This window comes from Lithobates pipiens, unplaced genomic scaffold (genome assembly GCF_037356315.1).
Source record: "Lithobates pipiens isolate NorthernLeopardFrog02 unplaced genomic scaffold, aLitPip1_a1.2 Scaffold_8, whole genome shotgun sequence".
Lineage (NCBI taxonomy): Eukaryota > Metazoa > Chordata > Amphibia > Anura > Ranidae > Lithobates > Lithobates pipiens.
Window position 1 is genome coordinate 594,312,368 of NW_027507903.1, and position 24,203 is coordinate 594,336,570.

The window sequence follows — 24,203 nt, forward strand, 5'->3', positions numbered from 1 at the left end:
CCTGGGAGCGCCAGATGTGACCATACATGGTTGATGCCTCACTCCTGATACATTAGCAGTCTGCTTTGTCCCTCCTGTGCAATGAAAGTTCCGTCTGCTTCTCCTCCCTATCTGCTGGTCCATATCTCCCTCTGAACTCCCCTCCTCTTCCTCTCTTGTGGGCACCCACGTGACATCACTAGACACGTCATCATCTACGTCACCTTCCCCATCGCTATAATTGGAGATCTTGGAGTAGGCAGCAACAGCGGGGACCAACCTCCTCCTTGGGCTGATCTGGGTAGTGTCGTCAGACTGCTGAGTGGCAGTTGTTGCTACCTCCTCTTCCTGATCCAATGCCAAGTGTGGCTGCGCATCGGCAATGTCTTGTGATGGATCGGAAAATAATTCCTGTGACTCAAGCGGAGGGTATATGGTGGTGGTGTTGGTGGTAGTGTCTTTGGCATAGCAGAGAGTGAAGAAGAGGGTGCAGATCGAGAGGATGAGGAGGGTGCAGAAGAGTAAGGCTGAGTGAGCCACTCAACCAAGTCTGGTGCGTCCTTTGACGTAATCGCACGCACCTTCTGCAATTTGCTACTTTGGCTCAAGCCTGTTGCTCCTGTCCTACCCCTACCACACCTGTGGAAGGGCCTGCCTCTTCCTCTGCCTCTCATTATTTAAATGACCCTGTGACAAAAGTCTCTAGAGAAGTGCAGTGTATATGTGGAAGAAGGTATATAACACCCCACTTCAATCTGTCGTTTTTGGGGGCCACTGGTCTATCACACCAGTTATAATACTTTTTTATTTTAATTGCATTTGTCACTCTTTGTAGTATCACTGCAGAACCGCTCAGCAGTCACAATGCTGCACAGTGGAAATGCACTATACTATGCTTTCTATATGTGCAAGTATTTTATACGTGTATTACACCCCTATATACTGCACACCAAATAGTACACCTACACCAGTCCTTAAATGGACCTTTGTGGACCTAATAGTAGCTAGCTAGTAGCTAATGAATTGCAGACTGTCCCTGCTCCAAAAACCAAACTGTCCCTCCCTACACTGAGAAACGACAGCTGCAGAATCGGTCAGCAGCACTGCATGCAGTACACTATAATATGCTTTCTATATTTGAAAGAAAGTATATTATACGTGTACAACCCTATATACTGTACACCTATAAAAGGACCTTTGTGGACCTAGTAGCTAGTGATTTGCAGACTGTCCCTGCTCCAAACACCAAACTGTACCTCAGTCCCTACACTGATAAAAAACAGCTGCAGAATCGGGCAACAATCAGCTCAGCAGCACAGCAGTCAAGTATAATATGCTTTCTATATTTGAAAGAAAGTATATTATACGTGTACAACCCTATATACTGTACACCTATACCAGTCCTTAAAAGGACCTTTGTGGACCTAGTAGCTAGTGATTTGCAGACTGTCCCTGCTCCAAACACCAAACTGTTCCTCCCTACACTGATAAAAGACAGCTGCAGAATCGATCAGCAAGCACTCAGCAGCAAAGCAGTCAGCAGTGCACCATAATATACTTGAAGCACAGTATATTCTAAGTGTATTACCTATATAAGTCCTTAAAAGGACCTTTGTGGACCTAGTAATAGCTAGTGATTAAACTGACTGTCCCTGCTCCACACAGCGTCCTGTCCCTACACTGACAAAAGGCAGCTGCAGAATCGGTCAGCAGTGCACTCAGCAGCACAGCAGTGCACCAGAATATACTTTGTATCTTTGAAAGAAAGTATATTCTAAAACCGCGTACACATGGTCGGAGAATCTGTCAGAATGCGTCTTATTGGACCGTGTCGTCACATAATCCGACTGTGTGTGGTATGCATCGGACTGATTCCGTCGGAATCTCCGTCCGACCCAATTTTCCAACATGTTGGAAATATTTCCAGACCAACTGGGCCGGTCGGACGTAATCCGATCATATGTAGAGAATTTTGATCGGACCAAGTGCCACGCATGCTCAGATCACATTCCTACATCAAAGCTATTGGCTACTAGCCTGAATCTAGTCCCATCGTAACGAAATTACGTCATCACGTTCTGAAAGATTGGATTTTTCGACAACTTAGTCCGACCGTGTGTATGCAACAGTTTCGGACACAATCTGTCAGACTAAATCTGACAGACAAAATCCGACGGATTTGGTTGGCGGAATCTCCGACCGTGTGTACGTAGGCTTAGTGTATTCCAACCCTATATACTGTACACCTATACCAGTCCTTAAAAGGACTTTTGTGGACCTAATAGTAATAGCTAATGATTAAACTGACTGTCCCTGCTCTATACAGCGTTCTGTCCCTACACTGACAAAAGAATGTAAAATGGCCGCCAGATCAGGTCTATTTATAAGGTAGGGGGTATGTCCAATTGTCCATGTGCTGAAATGTCTCAATTGTCTGTCCTGTACCCCATGATGGATGTGCGATCGTGGGTCAAAGTTCTTCACAATGTAAACGCATATGTCCGCCGCGCGAACAGCGCTAGAAGTCCGCCGGTTTGGTGAATCGCGAACGAGCAAAATTTGCCGCGAACCGACTGCCGGGCGAACCGCAAGGCCATCTCTATTCTCTACAAACGATCAGATTTTGTTGTCGGAAAATTTGAGATCCTGCTCTCAAATTTTTTACGACGGAAATTCTGATGGAAAAAGTTCGATAGAGCCCACATACGATCAGATTTTCCGTCAATATAATCCAATCGGACCTTTTTCATCAGAATTTCTGACCGTGTGTAAGGGGGCTAAGGGACACCTATTAGCAAAGATATGTAGGCAAAGGACACACCCTCCCTTAACCACTTCAGCCCGCACCATTTTGCTGGTCAAAAACCAGACCACTTTTTGCGATTTGGCACTGCGTCGCTTTAACTGACAATTGCGCGGTCATGCAACATGGCTCCCAAACAAAATTGACATCCTTATTTTCCCACAAATAGAGCTTTCTTTTGGTGGTATTTGATCACCCCTGAGATTTTTATTTTTTGTGCTATAAACAAATAGAGTGACCATTTTGAAAAAAAAACATTATTTTTTACTTTTTGTTATAATAAATATCCCCCAAAAATATATAAAAAAACATTTTTTTCACTCAGTTTAGGCCGATACGTATTCTTCTACATATTTTTGGTAAAAAAAATCACAATAAGCGATTATTGATTGGTTTGCGCAAAAGTTATAGCGTTTACAAAATAGGGGATAGTTGTATGGCATTTATATTACTATTTTTTCTTTTTACTAGTAATGAGGGCGATCAGCGATTTTTATTGTGACTGTGACATTATGGCGGACACATCAGACATTTTTGACACATTTTTGGGACCATTGTCATTTATACAGCAATCACTGCTAATGATTAGAAATGCAGTGATTCCTGTGTAAATGACACTGGCAGTGAAGGTGGGTGGCAGTGTAGGGGTTAAGTGTTCCTAGGGGTGTGTTACTAACTGTTGGGGGCTGGGCTTTAATTTAGTGAACACTGATCTCTGCTCCAATCACATGGAGCAGAGATCAGTGTCACTAGTTGCTAGGCAGAACGGGGAGATGCTGTTTACAACGGCGTTTCCTCGTTCAGCCGCCGTGTGAGACAATCGTGGGTATGCCCACGGCGATCGAGTCTGCGGGACCCGCGACCGGACTCACAGGGATCCCAGCCAGCACACGAGTGCGCTGCCACCAGCGCGCTCGCAATAGCAGGGCAACAAATTTAAAGGGACGTACAGGTACGCTCATTTGCCTGCCCGTGCCATTCTGCCGACGTACATCGGCGTGCGCTGGTCGGGAACCGGTTAAAGGAGAATTTTTTTTTTTAAAAATCATTAGTTAAACCCACAAGCGTTTTTTTACCACTACAATTTCTTTATAATGACGTTTGAAATTTACAAATGCAGCAATTTAGAATTTGGATGAAAGGTTTAGCACTGGGAACACTTTTTGAAAGATAAAAAGTGAATTTTATATGCAACTATATACCGTATTTATCGGCGTATAACACTTAAAAGCAGGGGAAAATCGTGGGTGTCATGTATACGCCGATCCCCCGAAATTCTGAGCCTCTGGGCGGCTTTCAGCCACCTTCGGCTCTTCAAGGCGACTTTCGCCCGCCTTCGGCCGTTTTCGGAAACTTTCGGCCGCCAAGAAAAGCCGAAGGCGGCCGAAAGTTTCCGAGAACGGCCGAAGGCGGCCGAAAGCTTCCGAGAAGAGCCGAAGGTGGCCGGAGGCCCGCCGAGAACTACCGCACGCCGCCGAGATACACATCCGGCTCTGTATCTCGGCGGCGGCATTTAAAAAAAATTAAATAGGCACGGCTGCAATGGGGACAAGACTGTAATGGGGGACAAGACTGCATAAGGCTGCAATGGGGGACAAGACTGCACTGGTGGACAAGGCTGCATAAGGCTGCAATGGTGGACAAGGCTGCAATGGTGGACAAGGCAGCATAAGACTGCAATGGTGGACAAGGCTGCAATGGTGGACAAGGCTGCAATGGTGGACAAGGCTGCAGATGACACTAATGGGCATATAAATGTAAGTTTTTTTTTCCCCTTAAACTTCCCTCCTAAAAGTTTTGTTCCTTAAAATTCCCTCCTAAACTTGGGGTGCGTGTTATACACCGGCGCGTGTTATACGCGATAAATACAGTAGATCATACCAAAATGAGGGACAAATGAGGGGGAAAGAGGGACATAGGGACATTGTTCCAAATCAGGGACAGTTGGGAGCTATGGTTAACTCCTTGATTGCCCTCCTGTCACCCAACCAGTGTCATTAATACAGTGTCAAAAATAAATAAAATGTAAAAAAAAAAAGAAAGGGCTGTTTTCCCCCCGATAAATGTGAATGTGCACACCGGTCCCGCACACATATGTAAATAGTGATTACACCACACATGTGAGGTATTGCTGCAAACGTTAGAGTGAGAGCAATAATTCTAGCACCAGACCTCCTGCATTACTCTAAACTGGTAACCTGTAAAGGCTTTTAACCACTTCAGCCCCAGAAAAATTTACTCCTTTCCTGACAAGAGCACTTTTTGCGATCCGGCACTACGCCGATTTAACTGACAAGCGCAGTTGCGTGATGTTTCACCCAAACAAAATTGACATCTTTTTTTCCCACAAAAAGAGCTTTCTTTTTTTGGTATTTGAATATATATATATATATATATATATATATATATATATATATATATATATATATATATATATTGTGGCAGCAGGCAGGTAAAGTCACCTGGTTGTATCCAGGATGGGAAATATGTGTGCCCTAGATTCATGCTTTATGCAGACTTGTACAACTAGAGGGGAAGAGTTAATGAGCCCAGCTGAAGTAAGTGGGCTCATTAAGACCTCTACAAAAAATCCCAGCATGCTTAGGGAGATGCTCCATCCTGGAACCAGTTTTGTGTTGTATAGACTGGGGAGTGTGACACCTGTTCTGTGCGGTGAATTAACGCCTGTGTGGCAAACCTCTACAACAGAGACAGGGACTGGTGCAGCACAAGGCTGCACTCAGTTGTTAGACAGGGAAACTAAGTGTGTATTTAGAGGTCAAGCTTTCCAGGATTTATTTTCATGTTTTTCTTTTGTTTTGGCTGTTATATTTTTTACTGCATGTAGCATGAATAAACCGCACCTTTTGTTTTTTCCACTTACAACGCTGTCTGCTGTGCCTGATTTTGTGTTGTGAACCCATCCAGGGGGTCACACACACCCGCTGCCGAGCTAACCCCTCACAATATATATATTAAATGTATATGTATAAAAAAAAAAATCGCAATAAGCGCATATTGATTGGCTTGCAAAAGGTATAGCGTCTACAAAATAGGGGATAGATTTATGGCATTTTTTTTATAATTTTTTTTATTAGTAATGGCGGCGATCTGCGATTTTTATCGTGACATTATTGTGGACACATCGGACACTTTTGACACTATTTTGGGACCATTGTCATGTATACAGCGATCAGTGCTATAAAAATCCACTGATTACACAGTAAATTACACTGGCAGGGAAGGCGTTAAACACTAGGGGGTGATCAAGGGGTTAAGTGTGTCCTAGGGGGTGATTTTAACTGTGGGGGGATGGGCTACAAGTGACACGTCAGTGATCTGTCATGTTGCAAGGCAGAACAGGGAAATGCCTTGTTACAAAGTCATCTCCCCAGTCTGCAGCTCTGTGACATGAACATGGGCCCCCAGCGGACATAGAGTCCGCGGGACCCGCGGGCATGGTCACAGAGTACGTGCGCCCACTAAGCCATGATTTAAAGGGGGACATACCTGTACACCATTTTGTGCAGCCGTGCCATCGTGCCGACGTACTTCGTCGTCAGCTGGTCGGCAAGCGGTTAAAGCGTCGTCCATAGAGATTTTTAACCACTTGCCGCCCGCCCTATAGGGAATTGACGGTGGCAAAGTGGTTTCATAATCCTGACCGGACGTCAAATGACGTGATCAGGATTATGAGCCGCTGTGCGTCCCCGGGGGCACGCATCGCGGCGATCGTTGTTGCAGGGTGTCAGTCTGACACCCGGCAACTACGATCTCGGTAAAGAGTCTCCGACAGAGACTCTTTACCATGTGATCAGCCGTGTCCAATCACGGCTGATCACAGTGTAAATGGGAAGAGCCGGTGATCGGCTTTCCCTCACTCGCATCTGTCAGCCGCGAGTAGAGGAGAGCCGATCGGCTGCTCCTCTGACAGGGGGGGTCTGTGCTGATCGATTATCAGCACAGCCCCCCCGAGGATGCCCACACTGGACCACCAGGGACGCCACTAGACAACCAGGGAAAAGGTAATAAAGGCCATAATCCTCCCTAGACCACCAGGGATGCCAGTCAGCACAATGGGTGCCAATCAGTGCCCATAATGGATGCCAATCAGTGCCCACAATGGGCATCACTGATTGGCATGCATTATTGTTTGGCACTGATTGGCATCCATTACTATAACACCGATGCCGCCTATGAGTGCCCACCTGTGCCGCCTATGAGTGCCCATCTGTGCCGCCTAAGTGCCCACCTGTGCCGCCTGAGTGCCCACCTGTGCCGCCTATGAGTGCCCACCTGTGCCGCCTATCCATGCCCACCTGTGCCGCCTATCCATGCCCATCCGTGCCGCCCATCCGTGCCAGCTATCAGTGCCAATTTGTGCCACCTATCAGTGTCCGTCCGTGTTGCCCATCCGTGTCGCCCATCCGTGTCGCCCATCAGTGCCGCCTATCAGTGCCACTTCATTGGTGCCACATTGGTGCCCATCAGTGCTGCCTTATCAGTGCCCATCAGTGTAGCCCCATCAGTGCCCATCAGTGAAGGAGAAAACGTACTTATTTACAAAGTTTTGAAACTGAAACAAAAAAAAACATTTTTTTTTCAAAATTTTCGGTATTTTTTTATTTGTAGCGCAAAAAATAAAAACTGTAGAGGTGATCAAATACCACCAAAAGAAAGCTCTATTTGTGGGAAAAAAATGATAAATATTTCATTTGGGTACAGCGTAGCATGACCGCGCAATTGTCATTCAAAGTGCGACAGCGCTGAAAGCTCAAAATTGGTCTGGGCAGGAAGGTGTTTAAGTGCCCTGTATTGAAGTGGTTAATTATGTTTTTGTATACAATATATAATGTTTGGGGGTTCTAAGTAGTTTCATGTTCATGTACTTGAGGGATATTAGAATTGGTCTATACTGGAAGTGGTTAAAGTATACCTGTATATTTTCCATTCCAGGGTTCTGCAGGGTTATTATATGTTCTTGGCACTAATGCCACGTACACACGATCAGACTATCCGGCGGACTTATCACCCGTGTGTGGGCTCCAGCGGTCTTTTTCTTCCCAAAAATCCGGCGGACTTTGAAAGAAGTCTTGACTCAAAATTGTTCACCGGACTCAGCAGTCTGGCGGACAATCCGCCTGTCTGTGTGCTAGTCCGCCAGACTTTTGAAATGAAGGAACTTGCCCACACACGGAGTAAAGTCCGTTCATTTTGAACGTGACTCCGGGTAGACAGGACTGGACAAGGAAGTCAATGGCGCCAACTCCATCGGCAAGATTGACACCTCACGAGCCCTGTCGCCTAGTATGGATTTTAAGGGGAACACCTACACCGAAAAAACTTTGTGAGGGTCCCCCCAAAGTCCATACCAGACCCTTATCCGAGCATGCAGCCCGGCCAGTCAGGAAAGGGGGTGGGAATGAGCCAGCATCCCCCCTGAGCCTTAACAGGCCACATGCCCTCAACATGGTGGGTGCTTTGGGGAAGGGGGGCCCTGTGGACCCCCCACCCCAAAGCACCTTGTCCCCATGTTGATGAGGACAAAGGCCTCTTCCCGCCAAGCCTGGCGTATATGCTGGGGCTGTGCCGTCATAAGGGGCGGGGTCACCATGTGACATCACCCGGTGACCCACCCCTTATGCCTATATAAGTCGCCATGTAACGTGTGCCTGGCATTACGGCCGGAGAGAGCATTGTGTCAACATCGGAAGGAGAGAAGAAGAAGGAAGAAAAAGAAGAAGGCGACAACAGTGACAAGACCGGGCCAACGAGTAAAAGAGCTGGAAGAAGATAGTGGAGGCCCGGCAGACGAAGCGAAGATTGGGACAAGACCCCGAAGTCGGAAGAAGACCCCAGAAGTCGGAGGAAGACCCTCGGATGGCGGCGACAATGAAAGAGAAAGCTGGGCTCCTCCGCTAGTATAAGAGTGGTAAAAGAGCAGAAGATGGCGGAGGAGACCCCCAAAGTCAGAAGAAGACCCCCGGAGCTGTCTAATAAACTACTTTAAATATCTGTGTTGTGTTTTTTTTATTAACACTTTTTCCCTCAGTTGAATGGGTAGGGGTACCATGTACCCCATACTCATTCACATAGGGTGGGGGGGCGGGATCTGGGGTCCCCCTTATTAAAGGGGGTGCCTGGATTCTGATAAGCCCCAACAACCAACGACCAAGGTTGTCGGGAAGAGGCCCTTGTCCTCATCAACATGGGGACAAGGTGCTTTGGGATGGGGGGCCGCAGGGCGCCCCCCCTTCCCCAAAGCACCCACCCCCCTTGTTGAGGGCATGCAGCCTGGTACAGTTCAGGAGGGGGGCGCTCATTCATCCCCACCCCCTTTCCTAACCGGCCGGGCTGTGTGCTCAGATAAGAGTCTGGTATGGACTTTGGGGGGACCCCAATGCCGTTTTTTTTCAGAGTAGGGGTTCCCCTTAAAATCCATACCATGCGACGAGGCTCGTGAGGTGTCAATCTCGACAATGGAGATGACGACATTGACTTCCTTCTCCAGTCCCATCTTGGAGACACGTTCAAAATGAACGGACTTTACTCCGTGTGTGGGCAATTTCAAAAGTCCGGTGGAACTCTGCCAACAGTCCAGCGGATTGTCCACCGGACCTAGTCCGCCTGAAAAGTCCGGTCATGTGTGGGCAAGTCCGCTTGTTCAGAAAGTCAGACAGACCTCTGCTGCAAAGTTTGGCGGTTTTGCCGCCGGACTTAGGCCGCGTACACACGGGCGGACTGTCTGCCCAACTTAGTCCGCCGAAACACATTTCAGCGGACAGTCCGCTCGTGTGTGGGCTTCAGCGGACTTTTTCAGCGGACAGTCTGGCGGACTAAGTCATTCGGAATTTCCGTAAGATTGTCCGTCCAAACTTGGTGGGAGCGGACAGTCCGCCCGTGTGTGTGCCAGTCCGCTGTACTTTCGAAATGAGCGGACTTTTCCCGCCCGGAGAAAAGTCTGCTCATTTCGAGCGGGTATCCAGGTAGACGGGGCACGCGACGGAGACGTTGCGGGCCCCGCCGCCTGGTATGGACTTAAAGGGGAACCCCAACGCCGAAAAAAATCGGCGTGGGGGTGCCCCCCAAGTCCACAACAGACCCTTGTCCAAGCGCTACCCAGCCGGCCAGGAAAGGGGGGCGAGCGAGCGCCCCCCCTCCTGAGCCGTGCAAGGCCGCGTGCCCTCAACATGGGGGGGTGCCTTGGGGAAGGGGGGGCCGCGCGGCCCCCCAACCCCAAAGCACCTTGTCCCCATGTTGATGAGGACAAGGGCCTCTTCCCGACAACCCTGGCCGTTGGTTGTCGGGGTCTGCGGGCGGGGGGCTTATCGGAATCCGGGAGCCCCCTTTAATAAGGGGGCCCACGGATACCGGCCCCCCACCCTATGTGAATGAGTATGGGGTACAATGTACCCCTACCCATTCACCTGTGAAAAAAAGTAAAAAAAAAAACACAACACAGGGTTAAAATATTTTATTGCACAGCTCCGGGGGTCTTCCGTCTTCGGGGGTCTTCTCGCCGGACTCCTCCGCTATCTTCTTGTAGCTCTTTTGCTAGCGGAGGAGTCCGGCTTTCTTCCTCCCCACCGCCGGCCTCTTCTCCCGACTTCGGGGGTCTTGTCCCCCTCTTCGGTTCTTCTGCCGGGCCACCGCGCCTTCTTATAGCTCTTTTACAGGCGGTGGCCCGGTCTTCTGTCGCCGCTGTCGCTGTTGCCGCCGCCTTCCGTTCTTCTTCTTCTTCTTCTTCTCCAGGAGATGTTGCCTCGACGATCTCTCCGGCCGGAATGCCAGAGCCGCGCTGCGCGGCCACTTATATAGTGACAATGGGGCGGTGTCACATGGTATATGTCACATGGGTTGGTCACATGGGTTGATGTCACATGGGGACTATGACATCGTAAGGGGGCGTGGTCACCATGTGACACCAACTCATGTGACATATACCATGTGACACCGCCCCATTGTCACTATATAAGTGGCCGCGCAGCGCGGCTCTGGCATTCCGGCCGGAGAGATCGTAGAGGCAACATCTCCTGGAGAAGAAGAAGAAGAAGAAGAAGAAGAACGGAAGGTGGCGGTGACAGCGGCGACAGAAGACCGGGCCACCGCCTGTAAAAGAGCTATAAGAAGGCGCGGTGGCCCGGCAGAAGAACCGAAGAGGGGGACAAGACCCCCGAAGTCAGGAGAAGAGGCCGGCGGCGGGGAGGAAGAAAGCCTGACTCCTCCGCTAGCAAAAGAGCTACAAGAAGATAGCGGAGGAGTCCGACGAGAAGACCCCCGAAGACGGAAGACCCCCGGAGCTGTGCAATAAAATATTTTAACCCTGTGTTGTGGTTTTTTTTTGTACTTTTTTTCACAGGTGAATGGGTAGGGGTACATTGTACCCCATACTCATTCACATAGGGTGGGGGGCCGGTATCCGGGGGCCCCCTTATTAAAGGGGGCTCCCGGATTCCGATAAGCCCCCCGCCCGCAGACCCCGACAACCAACAGCCAGGGTTGTCGGGAAGAGGCCCTTGTCCTCATCAACATGGGGACAAGGTGCTTTGGGGTGGGGGGGCCGCGCGGCCCCCCCTTCCCCAAGGCACCCCCCATGTTGAGGGCACGCGGCCTGGTACGGCTCAGGAGGGGGGGGGGCGCTCGCTCGCCCCCCTTTCCTGGCCGGCCGGGTAGCGTGCTCGGACAAGGGTCTGTTGTGGACTTGGGGGGCACCCCCACGCCAATTTTTTTCGGCGTTGGGGTTCCCCTTTAAATCCATTCCAGGCGGCGGGGCCAGCGACGTCTCCTTCGCGGGCCCCGCCTACCTGGAGACGCGCTTGAAATGAGCGGACTTTCCTCCGCGTGTGTGGGCGAGTCCGTTCATTTCAAAAGTAGAGCGGATTGTATGGCGGACTTAGTCCGCCGTATTAGTCCGCTCAAAAAGTGCCGTGTGTGGGCAAGTCCGTTCATTCAAAAGTTTGGACGGACTGTCTGTCGGATTGTCTGACGAACTTAGTTGGGCAGACAATCCGCCCGTGTGTACGTGGCCTAAGTCCGCCAGATAGTCTGATCGTTTGTACGCGGCATAAGAGGTCCACACTACCATTTTTCCAAAGGACTAAAGAATATACATAACCATAGTAAACAGATCATTTAATTTGTAGATCTGCTCTAGTATTGTGCCATGTTATCAATTACTCTAATTGAAATAAGTTAAAAGGTGAAGACATTTAATGTGTTGGTAATTTGTCTTTAGACAGGACCCACTGGGATGAAAAAGGTTCAAGGCTGCTGTCACTGGAAGCCACATCTTATGGTCTTCTCACCCTCCTACACATGAAACAGTCTGGCGGAACTGGTGACATTGCACGTTGGCTCATAGAGCAGAGATACTATGGGGAGGTATATGCATCCACACAGGTGAGTTCAGGAATAAAAAATCATACTGTGCAAGCTGATAATTTTATGGTTTAAATTAGGCATAGAAAAACCTCCCATGAGTCACTGTGGTACAAGCCCAACCTGTTACCAATCATCTATACAGAGGGTGAGGGAAGGAGGAGGAGGAGTCCTTATTTAAAGGGTGACTCCACTTGTGTGAAAAAAAACATCAAATAAAACCAATAATGATATAGTGTATACAATTGTTACACAAGTCATAGTGTAATTAAATGTTATTATAAATTAGATCCTTTTCAATCTGCAGTGCTGTATTTTTCTGTAAAATGCAATATGGCAGCTTGGAGTCATTTTGTACACAGACAATGTACAAAACGCCCCCCCCCCCCCCCCCCCAGAAATAAAATTTCCCGTGTGTGTAATTGACTTATTGATTTTTCCAGAAGTCTCCACTAAGATAGAAGTCACATTTTGGCATTCCCTGCAACAAAAGTGTAATTTATGGTGAGCTACTCCCTAAGGGAAATCACATCTAAAGTGATGCAGACCCTGCCACTTTCCTCATTAGAGCCCTAAAGGTACAGCAGCTAATTGATAATTATAAAGTCACCCAATTCACATTAACGCTGTACATGGACACAGACAAACAGCTATTTCTTTAGAATAACAAAAGGTAGGAATCTGCTGCAAAGTTTGTTAAAATCCTTGCAAAGTACATAGATCACCCGGAGGGAAAGGCGTGGAGAAATGGAGTTACTCATTAACTATTGAGCTTTGTAAACAATAGCCTTTTTTATAGTAGGAGATAAGAAGAACTTAAATGAAAAGGAGCTGATTATTATTATAAACTTATTATATAGTGCCAACAATTTGCTCAGAATTTTACAATATAAAGAGGGACAGTACAATTATGATACAGTTCAATACAGAAGGAATAGCAGAGCCCTGGTTTTGGAGCTTACAATCTAAAGGGAGGGGTGGTGGTACAAAAGGTAATGGCTGCAGGGAATAATCTGATGGAGGTGACTCAAGTACAGTTCTTAATTGGAGGCAGGTTAGGCCCCCCGGAATAAATCAGTTTTCAAGGATCACCTAAAGGCAGACAGGGTAGGAGCTGACTGGACGTACTGGGGCCTCTCTGTGCCCTCCAATGCAGCTTCTCTGTGCCCACCAATGGCAGCCTCTCTGTGCCCACCAATTGCGGCAGGATTTAGTCAGTAATTGAATGTGGGGGCTGAAGAAGAGGTCAGAGTCTAGGATTATACCTATTACCGTGGCATGTGTGGAGGGACCAATGGTTGTGCCGTCGATCTCAATGGTAAAGTTGTGGAGTGGGGATTGGGGAGGAGGAAATATTACAAGCTCAATTTTAAAAAGATATGAGAAATTAGATTTATTGTTAATAATTATTAATTGTTAATGCTAAATGTATTTATTAGTCCTGACCATAATAAAATAAAATGTATTCAAAACTAGCTAGCCTTTTAAAATTCTAAATTAGCCACTATGTACAAGAGGGGTAGAGGGTATGTGGGGTATGAATTTCACCTCCATGTGTAATGACAAAATAACTTATGACGCATACATACGAACCGGACTTTCTGGCAGACTAGGTCCGACGGTCATCCCGAAGGACTTTCGACAGAGTTCCAATGGACTTTCTGAATGAACGGACTTGGCCACACATGACTGGACTAAGTCCGTTCTAAAGTCCGTTCGTTTCGTAAACGGGACTGAGCAAGGAAGTTCAATAGCCAGTAGTCAATAGCTTCCCTTGCGTCGTATTTGGTCCGTCAGACCAGCACACAAAAAAATGGTTTTCCCGATTTTAGTCTGTCGGAATTGAGTCCGTCGGATAGATTTGAAACATGTTATACTTCTAGGTCTGTCGCATTTTTTTTTTTTTCGAAAAAACAATCAGACTAGCCCACACACGATCGGATTGTCCGACGGACTAATCCAGGGCTGGTGTAAAGATTTGACACCCTAGGCGAAACCTAATTTTTCCGCCCCCATTGTCTCCACCCCTGACTCCACCGCCTTTGCCCTGCCCATGTGACAGGAGGCAGCACTATACAGGAAGCATTGGCTCTGCTTCCTCTAGCGCTGGGGCTCCAGTGCTGTGATGCGCTTCTAATTACACCACCGATCGGATGGAGTAGCTGCCTGGGACTAAGTTAGTTACATGCTGCAGCCTGCAGAGCATGCAGACATGGAGGAAAATCAGCAGCCGGGTGCCCCCTAGGCAGCAGTGTGCCCCAGGTTTGCCTAGTGGTAGCACCGGCCCTGGACTAATCCCTTCAGACCTAGTCTGCCGGAAAGTCCGGTTCTGTGTACTTCTGGTCATCCTCTGTAGTAAAAGTGTAATATATGGACACAAAAAATATGTGAACACACATAAATGCTAGACATGTGCAGAACGAAAAAATTTGCTTTGTTTTCATTTTGATTCGTTATTTGCATAAATTCGTTAAATTCGTCTCATTCATTTAATTTATTTTTGGGATTCGTTTTGTTTATTCGTTTTCGAATCGATTCAAAACGTTTTCAAATGAATTTAGAATAGTTTTCGAATAAATTTAGTTTTCAAATAAATTTAGTTTTCAAATAAATTTGAAATAGTTTTCGAATTCGAATAGTTTTCCAATTTTAAAAAGAATTAACTAGAATATAAAATAAAGGTATAGAATAGAAAAATAAAAAAATAATTTTTCTATTCTATTTTATCCTCTTTGGAAATTGGACAACTATTCAGATTCAAAACGTTTTCGAATTTGAAAACTATTCAAATTCAAAAAGTATTCAAAAATTATTTGAATTCATATTTCATCCGAATTCAAATTCAAATATTTCAGATTTGTTTAATTCGGTACTAATCTAATTCGGAAATTCGGATACATCGGAATGTCCGAATAAAGAAAATGTATCCGAATTTTAATTCGGAACTAAACGGACCACACATATTTAATAAATGCATACCATACATAAACACACTTTAATGCCACTCCTATTAGGTATCCCAATGTAATTTAGAGCTTTAAAGAACTATGGGCAAAAACAATAAATAAATATATGATATGATATCGTCTGTCAATATATAATAATAATAAATATATGCTATAGTCTGGCATTTATACAGCAGTTTTTGATTTTGATTTTGACAGGTCCGTGTCCACTCACTGTGCAGAGATGGACATGTCAGAGTCCCACTGGGAGATCGGATGAAAACGGACCGCCTGTTCCGTTTTCAACCAAATCCATCCGATTCGATCAGCCAGACAGATGGAAAAATAGGGTTTCCATCCGTCTGGATTTAGCAGACCAGATCGGATCGGATAGCGGTGGATGTCAGCGGACATATCACCCCTGACATTCCTTGCACCATAGAGGTGATTGGAGCATCCGATCAGGTCCGTCTGAAAAACTGACAGGCGTACCTGATCAGACAGCATGTGTGAAAGGGGTCTAATGCCATGTACACACAACCAGACTTTCCAGCAGACTAGGTCCGAAGGGATTAGTCCATCGGACAATCCAATCGTGTGTGGGCTAGTCCGATCATTTAAAAAAAAAATCAGAGGGACCTAGAAATAGAACATGTTTCAAATCTATCCGACGGACTCAATTCTGACGGGCTAAAATCGGGAAAACTGTTTGTCTGTATGCTAGTCCGATGACGCAAGGGAAGCTATTGGCTACTGGCTATTGAACTTCCTCGTTTAGTCCCATTTTCGTCATCATGTTCAAAATTAATGGACTTACGAATGGACTTAGTCCGTTCGTGTGTGGCCAAGTACGTTCGTTCGGAAAGTCCATCGGAACTCAGACGAAATTCCATCGGGAAGACCGTCGGACCTAGTCTGCCGGAAAGTCTGTTCGTGTGTACGCAGCATAAGTATTTTAGGTAAAACAAAGCCTATTATGCCACCCCTGAACAGCTAAATGCACCATCATATCCAGACTCTGGAGATTGCTGTTTCTGTAATGGCATGGTGGTTAAGTTAAATGAATAGCGGCGGCGGTGGGCCATCCATTAGGGGTGCACGGGCGCCACCCTTCCTATCCATACATCCTGCCACCTGATCTACATACAGGGGGCCGGAGGCCTGGGGGGTGTTTTTGACAAACATGATTTAGCAGAGGCTCTAATAACCTTCAAAAAGGATGGGCTCGGGGGCGTAGATCCCACCCAGTTGTGTGACGATAGCAAATTAATATTCGCTGTCACCACACGGATCGTCCTCCTGGCCAATCAGGAAGCGGGTCTTGAGACCCATCACCTGATTGGCTGAAAGGAAGACGCCTAGGAGGAGGAGGGAGGAGCCGCACGGCAGAAGCCACCATGATGCAGAAGAAGAGAAGAGGAAACAGGAGCTGCTGCCCGTAGGAGCCCATTGCCCACCACCCATAGGACCCTGCAACCCATCCGCCATCCATAGGAGCCCGCAACCCGCCTGCTGCCCTTCAGTGTGCAGCTCTTCCCACAGCCCCACAATATTTCCTAAGCCCATTCCAGCACTGTGCATGGGGGGCAGTGGCTCTCCCGGGTTTCTCTCTCCTCATTGGCTGAGACACAGCAGTGGGGTGGGGGGGCAGGGCTGAGCCACATAGTTATTGTTGGATTTAGGGTTACTGTCAGTGTGTTTTAGGTTTTATATTTAGTGTCAATGAGAGTATTAATGTCAGTGTCGGTGTGTTTATGTAGGCTAAAAGAAAATCAAAATGCTCACTATTGTTTCTTGACCCTACTATGAGTACCAACAACAAACAATGTAGACATACGTGCTATCCTTATGCACATCAGGAGTAGGACATCCTCTCAGGTAGTGGGTCATGGTAATCACATACAAATATACAGCTATTATTATTATTTTTTTTAACCATTTCTGGACTCCCACACGACTATATATGTCCTCACTTTGAGGACGGATATCATTGTTATGGCAGAAGCTAGCTTCCATAACCCCGGTATCGCTGTGTTCGGCCGGCGGTCCGGTACAAGTTAAAAGTGGTCTCTGCGGTGGATTCACCGCAAAATCACTTTTATCAGTGGCAGGAGAGGGCCCCCGTACTGCCGCGATACGGTACCCTACACTGCTTACCGGAGCCATCGGGAGCGGTGGAAGCAATCAGATCCTTCCTGTGGCTGTGCATGGAGATGAGTGAGGGGAAGATGGCTCCCTCCCGTCTCCATGTCAAAACGTCACTTCCGCCCATAGCTCTAAAAGGGCCATTTTTTTCCCATTTTTTTAAATGACAACTTTTTTTTTTAATTATTGCATTTTAGTGTAAATATGAGATCTGAGGTATTTTTTGACCCCCAATCTCATATTTAAGAGGTCTTGTCATGCTTTTTTCTATTACAAGGTATGTTTACATTCCTTGTAATAAGAATAAAAGTGGGGGGGGGGGGGGCGTGGCCTGGCGTGCGAGAGAGATGGACGCCTGAGGACAGAGCTCCGTAGCGGTGTGACAGCTCTCGCCGGCTAACGATCATCGTTTTGCAGAATGGGCAGACTTAACAAGGGTGGGACACACCACAACCACCCCCGCACACCTGGAACCGCAAAGCACAAGCAGATCCCGAGATCCTAATGTCCCAGAGCCAGGGGAAGAGAGGCTCAGCGGAGGACAAGATGGTCCTTTCCAGCACGAGGGAGGAGGAGGAGGACTTTGACAATGAATCACTGGGGAACTCGGAGGACCTGGTAAGCGGCACATCACCACCTGACCAACCGCTCACTCATGCAGCTATGATGGAAATAGCTGCAGATATTAAAACATTGTTCTCAACAGCTATTACTGAATTAAAAGCTGACATCCTGATGCTGACTGAGCAGATGGCAGCAGGGGAAAAAACGGGCAAACTCAGGGACAAAGCCATACAAAGGCTGGAGGAGGTCACATCTACCCACTCACAGCATTTAATCCAGGTGAATAGACATTTAGAAGATCTGGATAACAGGGGCAGAAGGTCCAACATAAGGGTCAGAGGAATACCTGAAATAATACAAGCAGATCAGATCAGACATGTGCTTTGCACAGTATTTAACAAGCTATTGAAAAGACCACAGGAATGACCCATTGATTTCTATAGGGCACATAGAGCCCTCAGACCTAGAGCCCCTGATCCAACCCCCTTCGGGATATCATATGCTGCCTATCCAGCTTTACTCTTAAAGAGGAAATCCTCCAAAAGGCAAGACAAAATGAACAGATCCTGTTTAACGAGGCCACCATCCAGCTGTTCCAGGACCTTTCCCCCATCACCCTCAGGAATAGAAGAGCCCTTAAACCTCTCCGAGCTGCCCTCAGAGAAAAGGGGATACAGTCTAGGTGGAAGTTCTCTTTTGCACTGCAGGTGACCCACAACGGGAAACAACACCTATTACGCACCCCAGATGAACTAACTATGTTCTGCAATAACATACAGCTTGAACAGGTGGAACTACCAGAGTGGTATCAGGAGTTCAGACTACCCCCTCCAGCGAATACCGCCTCCTCTCCCCTACGTATCTTGCCCTGTAAGTCACCATGCACAAAGGGAGTTGGCGGGAAAAAGCAGAAACTATATGAGAACTATCACCCAGCCACTCCACCGCACAAATCAAGCAAGACAAAAGATACTAGATAAAACACCAGTGACGCAATAACCATGGTCTGTGACAACATGGAGGCTTCTGTGAATATAAAACTTGATCATCCCCTCAGGATTACATTTACATACTCTCTCTTGGGGAATTAAACACCTCCTTATAAGTCCTTTAGACTACAAACAGGCCATTCTTGTGAAGCATTCACTTAGTTCTGACTATTTGTTTCTACCGTCTAATTACCACTAGATGGAGCTGCTGTGCAGACCAAATGAATCCATTCATTCTACATTCTATATCTCCCTTATATGGATCATCACAGACCAGCTGCTAAGAGATTAGTCCCCTGTAAACAGAAACATAGTTGATATTCCACCATAGACGAGACATGGAATATGTGATCTTTTTATACTGGTTATAGCTGCTATCTCTATAGGTCTCCCTGGGACATTATCTTTCACAAAGGATCAACTGGTAAATGGTGAAGTAGCAGACGTCCACTGATATTTTTCTCAATCTCTCAACTTTTTACAATGGAGTACAATTATTTCATTAATGCATCCTTGGGCCCAAGGCTAGGGACTCCCATTCACGGGAGGGACTGGATATCATTGGCTCAGATTGACTCAAGCTCAGTCAGGAGGGCGATCTCGCTCTGCATCCAGGTGTTATAAATTTGGTACAAAGTTGTGGCGTTATCACTTTCCATATAGACATGGACCCATAAGGTCTTTTAGGAGGTTCAAGCTGTATGGGGACTTTGGTTTGTTGGACAAATGGCAAAGGTTAAACTGTACCATCAGCCTCTTAAATAAGTTAAATACGGAGTTCCTATAAGATGGGTTCTCCACGATGTACATTACAGATTCGGATGCGGCTAGACACCCAGGGTAGCAGTCATCTAGGCCAAAGTTCAATTATGATTTGCCACTACAGGTATTAGTTGCAAGATACACCCATACACATTCAGAGGGTGCTATTCTATCAACCGCAGTTGATGACCGCTTAAAAATCCTCCTGGCAGCGCTCCCTGGGTTTCTGGTGGCATTTGGAACAGTGCATCCTTCATCAGTTTTATGTTGATGGTTGTTTCCAGTTTTCTTTTTTTTATGGTTTTCTTCGTTGTAGATTTATAGTGGAGTCCAGACCGTACCTGAACTGGGTACGTAACTTAAAACACCAGGAAAGGAAATGCACACTGTTTGACCAGGGAAAACGCAATACTAATTACAGAAGAGTCTGAGGACTTAGTCATTATATTATCATTTCCTCCTTCTGATGTCTCACCTGTTGACCAACGTTATACACCGGGCCCCCCGGGACCCGATGGATAACGTGTCTTATACGTGATTCACTGGTAAAATATTCACTGATTAAAATTTCTTGGTTGGTAAACACAACTGATCGTCTAGCAGTTTAATATATCAGTTCCTAATATTTTTCTGAGAGCTTTCATCGCTGCACACTAATGCCAGTATCTGACAGTATGATAACCCCTCCCCCCCCTGCCTTTCTTTTCCTCCTTCTCTTTTTTCCATCTTTAGATCTATAGATCTAACTCAAACTAGCCACACCACTAACCCTCACAAGAACTCTTACTGATTTCAATAAGACAATACTTTAAGCATTCTCTAATAAATCTTTCGCTGTAGGGGACGTCTTATCCTCTTACGACAAGAGATAAAAACTCACTCCTCTCATCTTCTCCGCAACCATCTCCTTCCTCCCTCTCACCTCTCCCCCACCCCTTTTTTTTTGCTGAAGGATGTATTATCCTTGGGGGAGATTTTAGTGTTCCACTAGAACCAAGCCAAGACACTTCCACGGGTAAATCCAGTATCCCCTATAACATTTTAAAGAAAATAAAGACAATGTCGAAATCCTTAACCCTTTTGGATACTTGGCGGATGCTAAATCCCACCGGTAGAGATTTCACATTTTACTCAAACGTCCACAACCACTACACAAGAATAGACCATATTTTCATCACTCAGAGGGACCTACAAGACCTAGAGAGGGCCAAGATAGGATCTATATCCATATCGGACCATGCTCCTATAATCAAATTACTCTAAAAAAAATACGCAGAACAATACCTTCTGCTGGAGACTTAATGCTTCTCTGTTACTATACCTCATTATCCAAACCCACATACATGATGCTCTTACAAATTATTTTGCTACAGACAGTACACCGGACGTTTCTCCACTGACGGTATGGGAAGCGCATAAGAGCGTGATTAGGGGGGAATTGATCAGATGGGGTGCCAAGGAAAAAAGAAAGCTACATTAACGAATTAGTGCAGAAAATCACCAAGTTAGAGTCAGTCCATAAACACTCCCAGGCCCAGGCACATCTTACCGAGCTCACAGACACTAGAAAGACATTACAGGAGTATCTAAACAACAAAACTAAGAAATTGTTGTTTTTTTTAAAATCCATTTACTATGAACAAGGTGACAAGGGAGGCAAGTTATCAGCTAGGGCGCTGAAAGACACTATTTTCTCTTATAGCATACATGGAATAAGCTCCAGGGAGGGGGGTATAGCACACAATCCCTCAAAGATCGCCAAAACCTTTCATTCCTTCTACACATCGCTATACAACATTCCCCAGCAACATAGGCTACCGCAAGACATAAGGGACAGAAAGTAGGCATTTTCTGATTATTTATCTAAGTGCAACATGCCCTTACTCTCACAAGATGACTCCACTCTTTTAGACCATCCAATTTCCACACAGGAGGTCTCAAAAGCCATCTCAGAAATGGCCAATGGGAAAAGCCCAGGCCCTGATGGGCTAACATCACAATATTACAAGTTCTACACAGACATTTTGTCAGAACCCCTAACTAAAGCCTTGAACGCTATTACACTAAGACACAAGGCATCCACAGAATTTTTGGCAGCATATATCACCGTCATACCCAAACCAAACAAGGACCCCATGGATTGCTTCAATTACAGACCCATTTCGCTCCTCAATTTAGATTTAAAAATCTTAGCTAAGATATTAGCTAATGGACTTAGACCCCTACTGGAAAAACGTATTGGCCCAGAACAGGTTGATTTCATGCCTAACTGCGAGGCAAAGGACAACACCACTAAAACTTTGAACTTGATCTATAGAATCACCAATGGGGTCGAGGGCCTCCTGCTGTCAACTGATGCAGAGAAGGCCTTCAACCAGGTCGCGTGGGACTACATGTTTGGGGTTTCCGAGCATGTGGGCTTCGGGCCAAACCTAACTAAATGGATCAGGTCAATCTATGCAAACCCAAGCGCTAGAATTAAGATAAATGGAACTCTCTCTGACCCAGTTACGATTAAAAACGGAACAAGACAGGGTTGTCCTTTGTCTCCCTTACTGTTTATAATATCCATTGAACCATTGATTAGGTCAATTAATCTACAAAAAGCAATCCATGACTTCGATGTGGGTGGGTGGGAATTTAAGACAGCTGCATATGCTGACGATTTGCTTTTTTACGTCACCCAACCACACATATCGATCCCCAATCTTATTAAAACATTTCAAGACTTTCATCATTTATCAAATTTCAAAATCAATCATAAAAAATGTGAGGCCCTGGGTCTACACCTTACACAAAATACAGGATGATTAACCCGTTTCAATTGCCCATTTAAATGGTTACACACATCATTAAGTTATCTGGGGGTTCACATTTCATCTAACCTAGATTCCTTATACTCACTCAACTTCCTACCCTTGCTCAAAAAAATAGAGGTGGACCTACAAGGCTAGACCAAGGGGAGGTTCTCCTGGTTTGGCAGGACGGCCATTCTAAAGATGGCCATACTGCCAAGACTACTGTACCTATTTCACACCTTGCCGATAGACGTTCCAGATTTCTTCTTCAAGAGGTAAACTATACTACAAAGAACTTCCTGTGGGCAAACAAGAAACCACGCATGAGACTTAATTATCTACACAGACCTAAGCAGAAAGGCGGTATAGGTCTACCAGATTATAGGAAGTATTATTACGCTACGTACATTGCCAGAATTCTAGACTGGCATTGCCATGACTCTTGCAAGAATTGGGTCAGCCTAGAGAAAGCAAGATCAGACCTTCACATCACACACCTTCCCTGGACCAGTTACACAACCTTGCCACTTGGTATCAAAAAACACCCTATTATTAATACCACATTGGAATAGAATTTTCCATAAAAAAGCATCTAGACATGGGATTTCCATGACCCCAGGCCCCTTGACTTCTCTAGCCAACAATCCTGACTTTATCCCTGGTCTTAAGAACAAAAAAAGTTGTTTTTTACAGATAGGACACTTTATATTACACAACAAACACAGTGACGCCCTTTTCAGACCCCTAACACGCTTTGAACAAATTTGTGCTACGGGGAGGCTGCTCAGGAAAACCACATCTCTAATATATAGCTGGTTAAACCGGCCATTGTCAGACACACCGGATAGATACAAGCAGATTAGGGAAAGAGATCTGGGTGAGCAGATCTCAGACATACACTGGGAAAAGGCAAATGTTTTTGCCCACAAAAGCTCCCTGAGTACTCGTATGCAGGAGACAGCATACAAAATTCACTCACAAAGGTATATTACTCCAACGAGGAAGAAAACTTGGTCATCTGAGGGGTCTGACATATGCTGGAGATGTGGGCTAGAAGCTGGTTCCTTTATAAAAAATTTGGTGGAGCTGCCCACAAATTCAACCTTTTTGGTCTCAGGTGAAGCACTGGACACAATACATTACAGGCTACAAAAAAGAACTCGGAGTTGCATGGTGTCTCCTTCACATAAATAACCTATCATATAGAGCCTACAAAAGGTCCCTGATCAGATACTTGCTCAACGCAGCAAAGAGTCTGATCCCTCTTTACTGGAACTCACAGAGAGTCCCGTCAATCAAAGAGTGGCTTGCAAAGGTTCAATACATTTATGGTGTGGAAGAAATTATCGCCACCAAAGGGGAAAACACTGAACAATTTTGACAGAGGTGGAAGCCTTGGCTTACCTTTACAAACTCAGAAATGTTTAAAACACTAAATGTTAGACTATTGATAGGTTAATTAAGTGACTGATTCTCATTTGTGGCAAGGCTCAATCCTAAGCTAAATTTACATGAACATGGAAAATAATAACCCAGTCTATAAACATACTGTTTGATATAAAGAGATTTTTAGCTATAAATATGTGACTATAAATGACTTTGAGTGCATCTTGCATATTGTATCTTATTTTTCTTTTCCTGTTTTCATCTTGATAATACATGTGGATATATTTTCTTGTCTACCGATTTTTCTTGTATGTATTTGGAATACAGAATACTATTGTCCTGTTCTTGTTTTAAAGTTTCAATAAACTTTATTGTGAAAAAAAAAAGTGACACAATTTAAAAAAAAAAAAACAGTGTAAAAATAAAAGGTAAAATAAATAATTAAAAAAAAATA

At 45.8% G+C, this 24,203-nt stretch overlaps 1 protein-coding gene across 1 annotated transcript in view; it reads left to right on the forward strand.

Moving 5' to 3' along the window:
• LOC143961246 (complement C3-like) overlaps positions 1 to 24,203 on the forward strand; it is a 659,302-nt gene that overhangs the window by 518,521 nt on the left and 116,578 nt on the right. Inside the window, exon 29 of the mRNA XM_077470481.1 lies at positions 12,018 to 12,181. Within this exon, the coding sequence (XP_077326607.1) occupies positions 12,018 to 12,181 (164 nt within the window). The remainder of the gene's footprint in view (positions 1 to 12,017; positions 12,182 to 24,203) is intronic.